Genomic DNA, 16,715 nt, shown 5'->3' on the forward strand with positions numbered 1-16,715 from the left:
TGAATTTTGCCATAGCCCGAAAGTAGAAGAATCATACAACTTTAAAATGAAAATTTTGGAAACAAAGAAAAAAGCTCGTGAAATAATGTGCACTAAAAAGCAAACAAAACACACACACAAACTATACATATGTTGTGACAATGATTACAAAAAACATGTGTATGGTTATGAAAATGTAGTTATGGATAAGCAGGAAATGAAAATTATACTGGGATAGTGGAAACAAAGATGAAGTTTTCCTATTCACATTTCCTCTAGTGTGATATTGTGGTTTTAATAATAATATGGGTTAGATTGTGTGTGTGTACTTTTTTTTAGTATGCTTTATAATATGAGAAAAAAATACCATTAAATGCAAGTTACTTTGCTAGGTAATGTTTTACCTATCAAAGTAGCAAACGTTAAACTTGGTGACATCCAATGTTCATAAGAGAGAGAAACAAGCAGTCTCATCCATGACTGGATGGAAAGTAAATGAGTGCAACTTTTGGCGGAGGCCGTGTGGTTATATCTATCACAATCTTAAAGGCACACAGCCTTTGATCCTGCAAATCCTCTGCTAGGAATTTTACCCTATGATTACAAAAGCATACCAAGATTTTATGTACAAAGATATTTACTGCACCTAGTTTAAATTGCCAAGACCTGGAATAACCTAATGTGTATCAATGAGGTGTTATTCAGGAAAATTAAGGTAAATCCATATAATTCCATACAACCCAGCTGTTAAAACTGAGGGAGAATGAGGGACCTTTTGAGGTGTTGGAAATGTTCTCTATCTTGGTTTCTGTGTATATATTTGTCAAAATTCATAGAATTGTATATCTTAAAAGGGTGAATGTAACCTTATGTAAATTATACCTCAATAAGCCTTTTAAAAAAATATAGGCAGAAAAAGCAAGGCATAGTATGGTTCCGTATGTATAAAAGAAAATTTAAGCTAGTAATTGCTTAGGAAGAAATGGTATGCGAATAAAGCAGCATTTATTCTTCTATAGTCCTTGAAGTTTCTTAATATGTGTTTTTATCACTGTATTTAATAGCAACTGCTTTTTGTTTCCCTCTATTCAAAACTCAAGGGAATGACTGATATCAATTAGGTCTTCATTTGCCAGTAGAGAACTAACCAGCGCTGTGGTCCCAGGAAGATGTGCTCGAGATGCTCAGCAGGGGTGCAGCTTGGCATTGATACTCTCAGACACAGCACAGTGGAATTAAGTTTCAAGGATATTATGGGTTTTGTGAATTGGCAAGCCAAATATAAAAACTTTATCTTATATAAGTTACTATTTCATAGAAAAATGGCTAAGTACCAAACACACAACTTATTTCCAACATTATCCCTAAAGAACACCTCTACACTAAATTTGATCATTCATTTCTGAAGGTACAGAATATCAGGATACAATTATTCAAAGATCTTTGTGACTCTCAAACATGGAAATTCCAAGAATGTAGTATTTGTAATCCTGAAGTAGTTAATACAGACTTAATGGAAAATTCAGGTGGTAACACTTTGTATAGCCTAGTGATTAGATCTTGTCATACTAAAAACATATTGCTAATGGCTAAAGTTTTTAAGACTAAAATTTTCTTGCTAACAGAAGACTATTTTTTAAAGTAGCACTTAATTATACTTCTCAGAATCAAGTCTCTAAAAAGTGAAGATAAATGTCTGGACAACATCAACCCTGCTCCAGACACTACAAAGCCTATCACAGGCACAAAGTATGGCCCCACAGGGGACTGACAGAAGTCTAGAGGTAGACTGCGGTAGACACACACAATCCTCAGTAGGATGGCAGAGCTTTAAAGAAGCCAGTGATATAGGTACATGGTGATCAAGTAAAGAGTCCAGAATCACTGGGAAAGGTCAAAGCATCTTATCCTGCTTGACTACAACTGGAAACATAGAATGTGCTTGAAGATATCAATAGTGAAACTAGGACACGCAATTGCAAAATTCTAAAATTAAGAGATTCCAGTTGTAAATTACTATAAAGAGCAAGACTGTCACAGATCTGTGTGTGGAATTCCCTTTGAACACAAATACTTAAGAATTTAACCCGCACATGTGGCTACCTAAATTTGTTAAAATTTTAGTTCCTCAGTTATATTAGCAACATTTCAAGTGCTCAATAGTCACATGTGACTAGTGGCTACCATACTGGACAGGATAGATATAGAATATTTCCATCATGACAAAAAGTCCTATTGGACAACTGGCCTTAAAGTTTCTCTTTGAATTTCCATAATCATATTATTTTTATTCACTCCCAGTTGCACAATTAACAGCAACAACAAAAAATTATCTTTAAATGACACTAGAGCTAGGGAAGACTGCAAAATTATCCAGCCCTATAATTTTTATAGATGAGAACACTGAGGCCTAAATGGTTTAAGCAGTGGTGGGAGGTGGCCCAGACTTCCTTCCTCCTGATCCAATCCTCTCTTCATCTCACTAAATATCCAAATGAAGTGGCAGAATAGTTCCTTTTGTTCGATTTCAATCATGAATCAACTTCCACTTTCTCAACTGAGGAGCTTGTATGTGAAAACTTCTGTACTCCTTTCCATATCTCAGAACTATACAAGAAAATAATTTAGGGAAAAAAAATCTAAAAATAAATACATAACAATTACTTCTAACTAACTAATAAGTAATCAGATCGATTCTGAAGACCAGGGCCTTAAGAATAAAAGAATATGGCAACCTAATTCCACCGAAATAAATTCCAAATTAACCTTCCATAACAGAGTTATTTTTTAGAGGTTAAGCCTTGATGGCAATGAATTCTGAATCATTTCCTAGCTAGCTAAATTATCTTGCTAAATATTCTCAGGATCCTAGCTAAATGAATAGTGACAGAATTAACATCTCTTGGACGCAGGTAACATCGCTTTGTGGATTAACTTGTGTTTAATATGCCAGAAATAATGTTCAACTTATTATTTCATAGTAATTATTTGCAGAAAGCAACCATTAATGCATTAAAATTCATACCAAACAGGAAGTAAACGATTTCACTTTTCCCATTTGATCATTCTTTCACACATTCATGTACTCTTCCACTCATTCATTACTTCAAAATAAGTGTGCATGATACCAGCATCTATTGGGCTCCTACTATGGGCGCTCAACCTCTGAAATATGTGATGACCAAACAAAACAAGGACTAAACATTGGGGGAGTATTTGTAGGATTACATAGTGCTGGAACGATAACTTTTTAAGAAAATTAATACTCAGAATAAAAAAGTTTTTTGGATCAAGATGGAAATTAAGCAAAAAAAAAATAAACTGATGCAGTTTTAGAGACCTTTCTCCACAAAATAAAAACAGAAAAATCCCTCTCCCCTTTAACAATATGCTACATAACCACGCTTGAAACAGCAAGGCGCAGAATGCAAATGAGATAATTTTCCTAAGTAATGAAAAAATGCTCAAAGTGTTAAAAACAGAAGAGATTCTAGAAAAGCAAGGCAGAGACTCCTCAATAAACCCTAAAATTCTGAGAATAACATGATAAATGTTTTAGGCTTTAGATAGTTGGTGAAAAGATATTCTAGACTTACTTTTGTGGATAGTGGAGCGTTTTCTGTTCATAATTTCCTATCCCAGAACCGTAAAGTGTAGTACAGTGCAGGCTAGAAACCCAGTAAGGGAAGGTGTTTTTGTTTTTTGTTTCGTTTTGTTTTTGTGAAATTGGATGTAAACTTTGTGCTCCTGGGCATTTTTCTCAGAACTTCACCCCTCCTCCACCTCATCTGAAGACAGCCTCATAGGATCCTAAGGAACCTGTCATCCCACACAGGTAGATAGCTCTACCTTAAGACAGTGCATAGGATCCCAAGGCTCGGTGAACAGTCTGAAAACCAATATACAATGAGTTTTATTAGAAGGTCAGAAATAGTATCCATTTTCCCATTTTATTATTCCTGGATCAGGCCATTTTATGAACAAATCTTAAGAAAAATTTCTTTTATACATAACTTCCACAAGGCACCAAGGTTTTCTAATACAGGAAGAAAAAAGGCAAACAAAGAATTCAAGTACCATCTTGTACAACATTAACAGTAGAACTGTTAAGAAAATGTGTTAAACATTAACAACAAACTCAGGCTACTTCTAGTCACAATAACATAAAATGTAAACAGATCAGTTTAAGACAAAGGGTATGAGAAGCCTTGGTCAACAGCCAGACACTTCAGTAGATCAGAGGACTCAAAATTTAAAAAATTAAGAAGCATAAGTTAACTTGTATGCTAATCAATGAATATGCAGTTTATTAGCATTTTACCTTCCTTTGATGCAAAATTATTTTCACCATGATCCAACAGTCAACATCAACTGAGAATGATTTCTATTAGCATCTTTGTTATCCAAATCTAGAAAGTTACATTAATGAAAAACTATAGAATTAAATGGAAAGTTAATTCTGGGAAGGGTACACCTCTAGGCAGTGTTTTTGCAACGTTATGTTCCAAGCAACAGCACAGAATCGTGGGTGAAGGGGTTCCGTGGTCAAATAAATTGAGCAATGCTGAATTTTAAAATGGACAACTTTCTCCATGTTTGAAAGCCTTCAGTCCTTGTAATATATACATATTACAAATCTGTAGGGGGACTTGATTATGAGTCTTCTTTTCTCAGAACACTTCCAAGTCCATCAGAAGACAGATACGAGAAACTTGAAACACTAGCTACTTCTGTTGTCTGGTACTGATGAACCTCAACTCAGGAGGATGGATTCCTCTGGGGAAGGAGGAGAAGACTTAGGAAGGGCACCCAAAGGGCCTCCTAACCATATCTGTAATGTGCACTTCTTTATTAAAAATTCACAACCAAGTATGGCAAAAGGTAAGGATTTGATTAGGACTGAGTGGTGGCACAGAAGTGTTTTTTCAAGTTATAACATTTTGAAATGTATGCTGTCAGAAGAGTAACTAATACACAAACATAAAAGTGCAAATTCAAATGGGATAAGGAGTAAGGAGGTAGATGTACCATAAATTTGCCAATGTCTACTTAAGTCACATGTTTAATTTGCATATGCAGGTAAAATGGTTTCTACTGATTTGTACCAGCAATGTATTCACATGGAAGAAACTGAAATTAAGCATACAACTCATAAGATTAATGCCATGTAATTAATTATTTCTGGCATCAAAGTGAACAAATCTTATGAATGTATGATGAAATTTGTAACTTTTTAGTCAAATAAAAACACAGGCATAAGTTTTGTGGAAACTTATACATCAGACTGCTGTTAAACTTTTATACAATAACGTGAGGGAAGAGTGTAAACAGGGAAGAGCACAATTGCCATGTAAGTCAAGTTTAAAGACTAGATTTAGAAAAACCTTGAGGATTATGAAATGGGTGAAATCAGGTGATCGATATTATTAGAAAATCTACAATATTTTTCTAAAACATTGCCTGAGGATGTATAGAATGTGTGTCAATCCTCTATATTCTTCAATTATAATAACCAGAAAGAAGCAATTTTGAAGTGTGTTGCTTTGTGCCAACTGGCAAATTCCCCTTTGTGGGCTTTTCTAAAATTTAAATCTTTTTTTTTAAAGGCTCTTTTGGAAGGTATTCATTAAAGATGCTTACAGGAATGCAACAACCAAATATTCTTCAACCTTACTGCTGTTGTATTCTTCCAGTTCTTTGATGTTAACACCAATATTATAAAGCACTTCAGCCATTTGTCTCAGATGGGAGATACTGGTGTCCCAAAAACATGCAGAAAGCAGCAGCAAAATCCTTCATAAGAAAGGGTGCACTGGTGTGTGTGTGCATGTTTGTGAGCATATAATTCAACAGTCAAATGTTCTCTAGCAACATTTCTGCAGACATTTATAATGCAATAACAATATACAGAGTAGTCAAGAAAATAAGTATATAGTAATCATTTGAAAAACCAGAAAAATGTAAAAAGGAAAGAATAATGCCTATACTTCATTAATAACAGAGTTATTAGTGCTAGCAGATAACCCAGTCCAAGAATGAAGAGAAGCCATGACTGAAACACTAGCTTATTATGTTGTCTGTCAACTCAGGAGACTGGGCACCTCTGAGGAAGGAGGAGACTGCAGAGGGGCACAAAAACGGGCCTTTAACCACATCTGAAATATGAAGGAAAAAGCAAAACCAAGAAGGAAAACAAAGGGTTTTCGATGATACTTCCGGAGCTCTTCTAGGATAAGCCTTCCTTTTGAAAGCAAGGTAAAAAGGTAAACTGGTTCACTGTCAGTTGGCTAGACTAAGGATACTTTTTTTCTAATTGAAAATTTGGAAACCTAAAGGCAACAAATAATCTTGGTCAAAGTAGACATAATTAACCTCATGGTAATCATAGTTGCTCACAGCATCAACTGTACTTGGAATCTGTGTTTTTCCACAATCTTCTTAGGCACATTCACAAATTTTTGGTAAATGTGGCTCTCTACAATCTTGTCCACTTACTGCTACTCACCTCTTGGAAGAACAGGAAGTAACAATGGCAGTGATGAAAATGTTCTTCTACCAGAACAAGGTAACATGAACCCCTAAATACTGCTGGGGGTGCCTGTCCATCACACTTTCCCAGGTGATTGTGTAATTTCAAGCTATTATTAAGATTTTTTTTCTATACATGAGTAATCTGAGATGACACATGCTCCACAAAGCAAAAATATAACTGAGAAAACCTCAACTGGGAGCTGGTTATACTAAGTTCTATCATATTAAAAACATATTCTGGGGCTGAGGGCAGTGGCTGACACCTGTAATCCTAGCACTCTTGGAAGCTGAGGGGGAGGATTACTTGAGCTCAGGAGTTTGAGACCAGCCTGAGCAAGAGCAAGACTCCATCTCTACTAAAAATAAAAAAATTAGCTAGGCATCATGACCCACGCCTTTAGTCCCAGCTACTTGGGAGGCTGAGGCAGGAGGATCACTTGAGCCCAGGAGTTTGAGGTTGCAGTGAGCTATGATGACACCATTGCACTCTACCCAGTTCGACAGAGTGAGACTCTGTCTCAAAAAAAAAAAAAAGTAATAAAATAACTATCTATTTAGTCCATACTGATATTTATATAAATAACTGAATAAATAGGTGGGGGAGAAGAGTCAGATCTCTCATGCATAAGATTTCCAAACACTCCACCTTTAAGAGGTAGTGTTATTACTCTCCATCCCTTAAGTGTGGGCTGTGTGCTATGACTTCACTCCAGAGAGTGTAGTAAGAAAAGGGGGGGAAAAAAGAGTAGCCTTACATTAGAGAAATCTGACAAACACCACCTCAAGCAGAAGATCAAGGTCAACATCAAGTCATGTAGATAGCACACACCCTTGACCCGATGTGAGGAAAATGGCACTTTACCTCTGTGATCTTCCTTCCCAAAACCCACAACCTCAAGTCTAATCATGTGAAAATCAGATAAATCCCAACTGAGGGACATTCCACAGCATAGCATTAAACTTCTCAACAACACACTGGCTGCAAGAAGATAGAGAAAAAAACCTTGGAAGCGCTGAAGTGGGGACAAAAAAAACCTCTGAATCTAGAATTCTCTACCTAGCCAAAGTCTTGTTATAAGTATAAGCACAAAAGAAAGACAGATAAAAACTTTAAAATTTTTACTCATAAATCTCAGAAGGGGGGAAAAAAAACACCTTAAAATTCCAGAAATGTGGAAACTAAGTAATGCTTATCAGGAAAATCCAAACCAGTTCAAATTAAACTTAACATAAACAATACCAGTATTTCCTTGTGGAAGTGTTTAAAATGTGCCATCTTCTTGTTCTTTATTGAATGCATAAATCAATGAATGATAGAAAGCCCAGAGAGCAAAAAAAAGATCTGTACACGTTGTTTAAAAAACAAAATGGGTTAGGCATGGTGGCACACATCTGTAATCCCAGCACTTTGAGAGGCTGAGGCAGGAGGATTGCTTGAGTCCAGGTGTTTAAGACCAGCCTAGGCAACATTGCAAGGTTCCACCTCTATAATAAACAAAATTTTAAAAAGCTGAGCATGGTGGTGCACACCTGTAGTCCTAGCTACTTGGGAGGCTAAGGCAGGAGGATTGCCTGAGCCCAGGAGTTCAAGGTTGCAGTGAGCTATGATCACGCCACTGCACTCCAGCCTGGGCAACAGAGCACAATCTTGTCTCTATTTTAACAAAAAAAAAAAAAAAAAAAGGGAATAACCAAGAGATGAAATTAGCTTTGTCCAACAGGAGCATATGTACAGTGTCAAATCAGTTGCATTTGGAATCAAGAAAAGGATACATTAAATATAATTTAATACAAATAGGTTCTTTGTTCAGTGCTCATATGCTATGTAACAGCTAACAATAAAAAATTTTGAATAAACCAGATCTACTTAACCCTCAGATGTCACTTACTAGTTATGCCCTCATGTAATTTGCTTAAATCTTGCTGAGTCTTACTACTGTCATGTGTAAAATGGAGATTATTACTCAATTATTGGGTTGTTTTAGGAATTAAATAAAATACTTGCAGCACTTAGCACCATGCCTAGCATACAATTTGAACACTCAATGAATAAAAAAAGTTTTCATTTTGATCCGATCTCAGCCCTAAAAAAGGTGACCATGGGGATACTTTCATACAGACTTAGTTATCTAGCGAAACTGTTACTACTATGAACAGAATACGGGGAAGCAGAAAATGGCTCGATTTGAGAGTACTTCCCCAAAGTGAAACTTTTATACAAGACTGCCAAATTTCAGTTTTCAAATTACCTCTGAAAAAAGAACACAGAGTTCTGATTACCAACAACCAACCCAAATACCAGATTTGATGTGGTACCATTTCTCTCAGAAATGGAAAACCTAAAATGGCAGACCACCATTACCTTCATTATAACTGTTTTTAGTAACTAACATGGATAATACTTCTAATATAACTACTGATTCCACTAGACTAAAATGCTATCTCCAATACTAACAAGATGACACCAATCACTCTTTATTTATGGCATAAATGTCTGATGAATCTCTGCATTTTCTCTATTTTTAAAGAATATTAACTTATTTTAGGGAAAAAAAACCTACAAGAAAAATGCTAGGTTTAGCTCAAATGTCTCTCAGTTATCTTAATTGATCACTAACCTCTAAATCCCCCAATGCCATGGATTACTTTAAGCTTCAAATATATGATTAAACATTTAATGTGTAAGATGTCTTAAGAAATGTAGAAATGACAGAAGTAGAGAGAACAGTAGGAAGGTAAGGGAAATTGTTTCAAGGTCACTAATGTGAAAAGCGAATTGTGCCTTGGAATAAAATCATGATTTTAGTACTAAATGAAATGATGTATGCCAGCCACTTCCTAAATTACTTCAAAGGATTGCAAAGGATGCATTTATTTCCCAAGACTGTTATAACTGGACCACAAATTTTAGGAAAATTTGAAAAGACTTCAAAATGTGGGTATTCTCTAAAAATAGATGGGCACAGGCTGATAAATGAATGAACCAGAGCAAAGAAAAATGAAACCAAAAATACACAGAAGGCTATAAGCTATCAGGCTAAAAAGGACTCTAAACTCACAAGATAGCTAGTGACAAAGGTTGTGATGAAGTAATAAGGGCAATAAAAGGGCAACTAGTCCACGTGGCCCCTTCTGACTACCTGTTTATGTAGACAAGCTGTCCTTACTTACATCAGAGAACTGCTTTGTAAAGAAAGCAAAATTAAGTCTGGGAAGAAACCCTAGAGTGGGGTTTGAGGATGAAGAGTAAAGCAGCATGAAGTTTGCGGAAATGTCACACTATGAACCTGAAGATGGAAAGAAGGAAGAGGAGGAGAAAGAGAAAGAGGAACGGGAGGGATAGAAAGGGTTAAAGAGTGGAATAAACTTAAGCACTCAATCTCGGAGACAGCCCACTTACTTTGGCAATTGTGGCAGTAGCCTGTTTCCTCCAAGACTGTCCTAACCACCCAGACACACATCCAGACACGCACGCACGCACACACACACACACACACACACACAAATACACATACACGCACGCCCACAGTGAGGTCTCCCATCCAGGCAAGGAATCTTTTAGGTAAGTGAACTTAACAAAAAAAAAAGAAAAAGCAAGACAGTGACTTCTACTAACCAATACAAACCATTATTCAAATATATGGCCAGGTAAGGATCACCTGAAAAATCAAATTGCAGGAAAGACAAAGACTAGGAAAAAGAAACAGATTAAGTGACATTAGGAAAAACAAACAGGAACAATAGATTTTCAAACCAAACAACACATAAACACCTCAATTACTATGCTAAAAGTTTTAAGGGGTATTTCATTAAAAACAAACAAAAACCAAAACAGGCCACTATGAAAAAGATCAGAGAACCACCAGGAGTTCTTGGAAATTAAAGATAGAGTTGATAAAACTAAAAATTCCATCAGAAAGGCTGAATAACATATTGGACATGATTGAACACTAATTTAGTGTTCTGGAAGAAAAACAGAAATCTATTTTATGGACAGAAACATAAAATATGAAAGAAAAAATACAAGATAGCTTCAAATGGCCCAATATTCATCTACTAAGAATCCCATAAAACAAGCCCAGACAATGGAAACAATAATCAAAGATAGAAGAAAAACCCTTTGAATGGAATAAAGATGAGGCTGCAGATTAAGGTGTGCAAAGAAAGATGAAGTTCAAAATATTTATACCTATACCCACAGGAGAAAAAAAAAAAAAAGTTCACAAAGAAAACCGGATGACTTTAAAACACCCAGAGAGGAAAACCAGGATACACACAAAACAATGAGAATCAGAATCACATCTTACTTCTCATGAGCAAAACTGACAGAAGATAATGGAGGCCTTCAAAATTCTGAGCCAAGAGGATTTTGAACCAAGAATTCATAACCCAAACTATGAATCAAGTTTAATGGCAAATTAAAGACCTTTTCAGACACAAGAAATTTTGAAATTTACCTCTCAAGTTCTGTTTCTGAGAAAAATTTTTGAAAATGTATTCAACTGAAAACAATGAGTGGACTTAAAAGAATGCCTTAAAAAATGAAAACAAAATCAATTTATTCAAACTGCAAAATTAAAAATCTAAAAATTTGCTATGATAAAGATTTTAATGACATTAAGAAAAATTAGAAATTTAAAGAAAAACTAAAGCAAACTTAAACTATGGCATTATTTTCAGCAGTTCACAGGACAATGGATTAAAGAAAACAGAATCTTACTTGATCTTAAACATTCTCAAGCAGAACAACTTTTTTTTTAAATTGCCACAAGATTATCATTCCTTTTTATTTTTTTCCTGAAGATAATAATTACCAGGTATCATTCCTTCTCTAAGGCTTGATTATACTACTTGTTTCTATTATCAATAGTAGAAATATCATTCACAGTAGGAATACTATTTTTTGGTTTTCATTTTTTAGAGTTTTAAAATAGAAGAGAATAGAAAATAATTGTAGCTAAAGAACATAATAAAAATGGTTTCAAAGCCTTGACTATGTATAGTACAGAGAAGTGAAAAAATGCTGAGGGGCATAGATTTCCTTCTGTAACTTAGTGATGAGCCAAGGAATATTGCCTAAAGCTGGTGGGCCCCCAAAAATAAAGGTTTAAGAACATTTAAAGCCATAAGAAAAAAAAAATCAAAACAATACAATTCATTATGACAAAAACCAGGAGGTAGAAGGCTGGCTGGTGGTGTAAGTACACCAAATTTCTCACCTTTCATGACAGAAAGTAAAAAGACACTGTGTCAGGCAGATATACCAAGAAATATATTATTTAAAATTCTGATGGTAAATAAAAACAAATTAATTTTAAGAAATTAACTCTGGAGAGAGGTAAAGTAATGACAGATCTTTGTATTTCAAATTCCATCACTCTATGGTGTCGGCAAAAAGATTTTACCATGTCCGCATATGCTTTTTTAAAATAAGGTTAAAATTTAAATGTTGGAGATTTCCTAAAAGGTTTATCCTATATTATCTTCAGAGTTTGGCAAAACCACAACAAGTTAAACTCATTAATGACTTCCTGAACAGTGAGGACATCTTCCAAAGTTTAAGTGTTCATACCCTCTGATTCATCCAGTTTATTGTCAGGAGTCTATCCTAAATAAAAATTTACATGCACTGGGGTAATGATGATATGGAAAATGACCATGATATATCGTGTAGTGAGAAAAGCAACTAGCAAAAGAATACATGTAGTACAGGCCGGGCGTGGTGGCTCACGCCTGTAATCCTAGCACTCTGGGAGGCCAAGGGGGGCGGATCTCTCGAGGTCAGGAGTTCGAGACCAGCCTGAGCAAGAGCAAGACTCCGTCTCTACTAAAAATAGAAAGAAATTATCTGGATAACTAAAATATATATAGAAAAAATTAGCCGGGCATGGTGGCGCATGCCTGTAGTCCCAGCCACTCGGGAGGCTGAGGCAGTAGGATCGCTTAAGCCCAGGAGTTTGAGGTTGCTGTGAGCTAGGCTGACGCCATGGCACTCACTCTAGCCAGGGCAACAAAGCGACACACTGTCTCAAAAAAAAAAAAAAAAAAAAAAATACATGTAGTATAATCCCCTTACATATAGTAATTTTTCAAAGTATCTTTTAATTTATGTATAGAAATTCTAGAAAGATACACACCAAACTATTAATAGAATAGTGCTTACCTCTGGATGTGAGACTGGGAAAGGGGAGGGAAAGATGTTGACTTTATACTTCTAATTGCTTGAACTTTTTATGAATTTTTATTACCTTCGTAAGAAGTGGGAAATTCTCAAGAAAAACAACTTCTACATTAATTCTACTCAAATCTTTCCTTACCTTTCCATCCCTCCATTCCCCCCCACTGCTGCACCCAACAGATTTCAGCCTTCCACATGGCACAATGTGAGTGTGTGAAACCACCTTACAACTGTCTCCAATTCTTACTTCTACGCCATACATAGAATATACCTGTCACCATGCATGATTGGTGAAAAAATGCATCTCAGTGTTGCATTTTGTCTTCGGCTCGGTTGGTTAGGGAATGGCGCTGAAGATGAAACCAGGTTTCCCGTGAGATCCCCAGATAAGCCAGTAATTGTTATGCAGTCAGCCTGCCTTTGTATTCATCAACTGTCACCTTCCCCATCACGGACAAGATATGAAAGGATCAAAGTAAAGCCATTTTAACTAGTGTAAACACTTCTTTAAAATCCATACTGACAGTGGGCTTCAGCTGGCACAGTGGTTGTATTCTGAAGAACACATTTGTGCATATGTATGACCGGAGCGTATACATTTCTTTTGCCAGTCAAGGACACAGAAATCATTTAATTGTGCTATCGATGCTTCCCAGAGACAGAATGCTGGTTAACCAGGTATCTACAGCAGAACTGCCTCTCTGTGCTCTGTGGGATCAATGTGATGTTGGGATGTGTGGGACCACAAAGTTCTCAGCTTCTGGCTGGTACTTATCTTCTGCCAATGGACTGAACAGAAAATCAAAGCAATGTGGCAGAGTGAACAACCTTAACTATGCTTCAAGAATGATTTTTCTTTCACTATGTATTTTTACAATCAGCAACAAAGAAAATCAAAGACTGAAGAAAATTAGATTAAATGAGGCCTTACAATGCAACCAAAGTGCTGGTTATAGATTTTGATTCAACTTACAATGGCCATTAAAAATGTCCAAATAAACAACTGATACCACAAAGATATATCATTTTTGACCTTTATATTTTTTCAAGATATTGTAAACCTAGTAAAACATAGCAATGGAAAGAATATTCCGCTATAAATCTATAGAATAACTCAGTATACCTTACACTTATCAAATATGAATTTATCTAACTAGAACTCAAAAACAGCAGCTTGTGGATTATCCTAAGTGAAGCATCCCAAGAATGGAAAAACAAACACCACATGTACTTGCTATTAAAATGGAAGTAAACAGTGAGCATACATGTGCACAGAAGAATGTAAAACTTAGCAGAAAACAAGCGGGGCAGGGGAGAGGAGGGGATGGGCAAAAACCTACCTAACAGGTACAATGAACACTATTTGGGTGATGGGCACACTTACAGTCGTGACTCAAGCATTACAAAATGATACATGTGACCGAAAACATCTGTACCCCCTTAATATTTTGAAATTAAAAAAACAAAAAAAAGCAGGCTGGGCGCGGTGGCTCACGCCTGTAATCCTAGCACTCTGGGAGGCCGAGGCGGGTGGATCATCTGAGCTCAGGAGTTCAAGACCAGCCTTAGCAAGAGTGGGACCTTGTCTCTACTAAATTAGAAAGAAATTATATGGACAAGTAAAAATATATGCAGAAAAAATTAGCCAGGCATGGTGGCGCATGCCTGTAGTCCCAGCTACTCGGGAGGCTGAGGCAGTAGGATTGCTCGAGCCCAGGAGTTTGAGGTTGCTGTGAGCTAGGCTGACGCCACGGCACTCTAGTCCAGGCAACAGAGTGAGACTCTGTCTCCAAAAAAAAAAAAAAAAAAAGGCAGTCGGTGGTTCTCAGGAAAGATTCAAATATATTATTCATTCAAAAATCAAACAAGTAAGCAAGTAAGCAAAGTCAAATAAGAGAACTTTGGGGCCAGAACATGGGGAATGCTGGGAGTGAAGGATTGCTTTCCAGCACTCCTATGGTTCTGAGATGACAGTGGAAGCAAAGTATAAGGACTTACACAAATAAAGCTTTAAAAAATAAGTCATAATTCCATTTCAATATAATGTTATTTATTTAAATGTGGCTTACAATACAATTTTATCAATGATACTTCAAAACCTAAGAATAACTACTGAAAACAGGATAATCATCTCCCATCCCAACTCTTGATCCAATAATCTCCTCCATTAAATAAACACTTTGAAGTCTTTCCTCATCAATTCCAACCTCTTAAATCAAATTAACTAAAATATGTGTTTTCTTTACTCCCATCTTGCCTTTTAGCATCTTTCCTTGACATACATGACTTAAGCAACAAACATTTGCTTCACCCTGAATTGTAGGAGAGCTTTCTTCTGTGTAATGTCTGCAGCCCTCACAACAGCCCTGTGAGGTAGGTATCATTAGCGCCACTTTACAGACAAGGAAACACAAGCTGAGAAAGACTGACTTGCCCAGTGGCAGAGCTGGGATTCGAAACTAGACCTGTTGACTCTCTGATGACTAATATTTAAAGCTTCCCAGAGGAAAATGAAGATTGCCCCAAGTAGAAACTATGATTGTACCTAGAATTTTGGAGCTTCTAGAGAAGAGGTTCAACAATATAACAGTTTCTTCTTCCCTGTCACTTAATCATCATGAAGAGTAATTATACTATATTCTTCTATCATTAAATCTTAAAAGTAACAACATACAAGAGTCTATCCCTCACTTTTCATAGAAAAAAAGAAGACTTATTACAAACAGACTTGCAGCCATCATTGACTATGAAAAGACACAGCAAACTGGCACTATTCTGCATCAATCCTTTTGGTAAGTGGATGGTTAAAAGAAGACATAAATGTAAATGTACTTACTATAGTAGATGATATTAATAAAACCATGAATTTTGTGGGGATCACAGAAGTGGATTTCTGCCCAAACACATTTAGTTTCAAAATGCAAAATATACCACATATCTATGTGGCGAACTTACATCAAGATGAATCCTGGCATCTATGCCGTATCTCAATCTATATGGCATAATTCAGACACAGACACAAAGGGTTATTTAATCATGGCCCTACCAATCCTGAAATCTGTGATAACTTTGGAATATGCTAATGCCTTCTCCATGCAAAATTATGTACTGTATTTAGTAAATAAAAGCTAAATGATAGCTTGTAATACAGCGTTTAAAACCTAAAATGAGTGGTCTTAACTATTAACACAAACCTAACTTTTCTAGTTTTAAAACTAATTCAGTTTTTGCCAAATTATAAAAGGATTCAGTGTTAAGGAGAATAACTTCAATATTATTCAAGGTGAATATACAACAGAAAAAGCTTATCTTGGAGTTTACTAGAAGACAAATTTTGTTCTGAAGACCTCCATGCTTTAAAGATGTCTCCAGATTTGCATGAGCTCAATAAATATCTGATTTTAAAAATATTTACCACTTTTAAAGTCACAAAAACTACAAAAATTACCTCATTAGTCATGGGAATACTATTCTCTGTACTATAATTTAATACTACAGTTCTTAATTTTAGAATATGTTATGTGAAATTAAGATACTACTAAAAGTGATACTCCGGGCCAGACAAGGTGGGGCTCACGCCTGTAATCTTAGCTGTTTGGGAGACCGAGGTGGGAGGATTGCTTAAAGGCAGGAGTTCCAGACCAGCCTGAGCAGGAGCAATACCCAGACTCTACTAAAAAAAGAAAAAAAATTAGCCAGGCATGGTGGCACACACCTGTAGTCCCAGCTATTCTAGAGGCTGCGGCAGGAGGATCGCTCGAGCCCAGGAGTTTGAGGTTGCAGCGAGCTATGATGATGCGAGTGCACTCCAGCTGAGGTGACAGAACAAGACTGTCTTACACACACCCCCACACATACACAGTGATACTCCAAAACCAAACGGCTCCAGTAGTCACTTGCACTGCTCATGAAGATAGGAATGACCAACCGCATCCCCTATATCCAGTGCCTCACCTGGCTCGCAGAACACAGAAATTATCTGAATAAATGAATAAACACAAAGATCTATTCAGAGATCTTTGATGCA

The 16,715-nt window shown here is 36.3% G+C and overlaps 1 protein-coding gene across 5 annotated transcripts in view; it reads right to left on the reverse strand.

The window, feature by feature from the left end:
• The window catches only part of WDR33 (WD repeat domain 33), a 98,967-nt gene that overhangs the window by 24,803 nt on the left and 57,449 nt on the right, over positions 1 to 16,715 (reverse strand). Inside the window, exon 8 of one of the 5 annotated variants that reach the window (XM_045558849.1) lies at positions 3,877 to 4,755. The exons of the other annotated variants lie outside the window; for them this stretch is intronic. Coding sequence (XP_045414805.1) covers positions 4,733 to 4,755 — 23 coding nt within the window. The 3' untranslated portion in view covers positions 3,877 to 4,732. Of the gene's footprint in view, positions 1 to 3,876; positions 4,756 to 16,715 lie in introns of those variants that run through there. 5 annotated transcript variants of the gene reach the window in all.

The sequence above is a fragment of the Lemur catta genome, chromosome 8, assembly GCF_020740605.2.
Source record: "Lemur catta isolate mLemCat1 chromosome 8, mLemCat1.pri, whole genome shotgun sequence".
NCBI classification, from domain to species: domain Eukaryota; kingdom Metazoa; phylum Chordata; class Mammalia; order Primates; family Lemuridae; genus Lemur; species Lemur catta.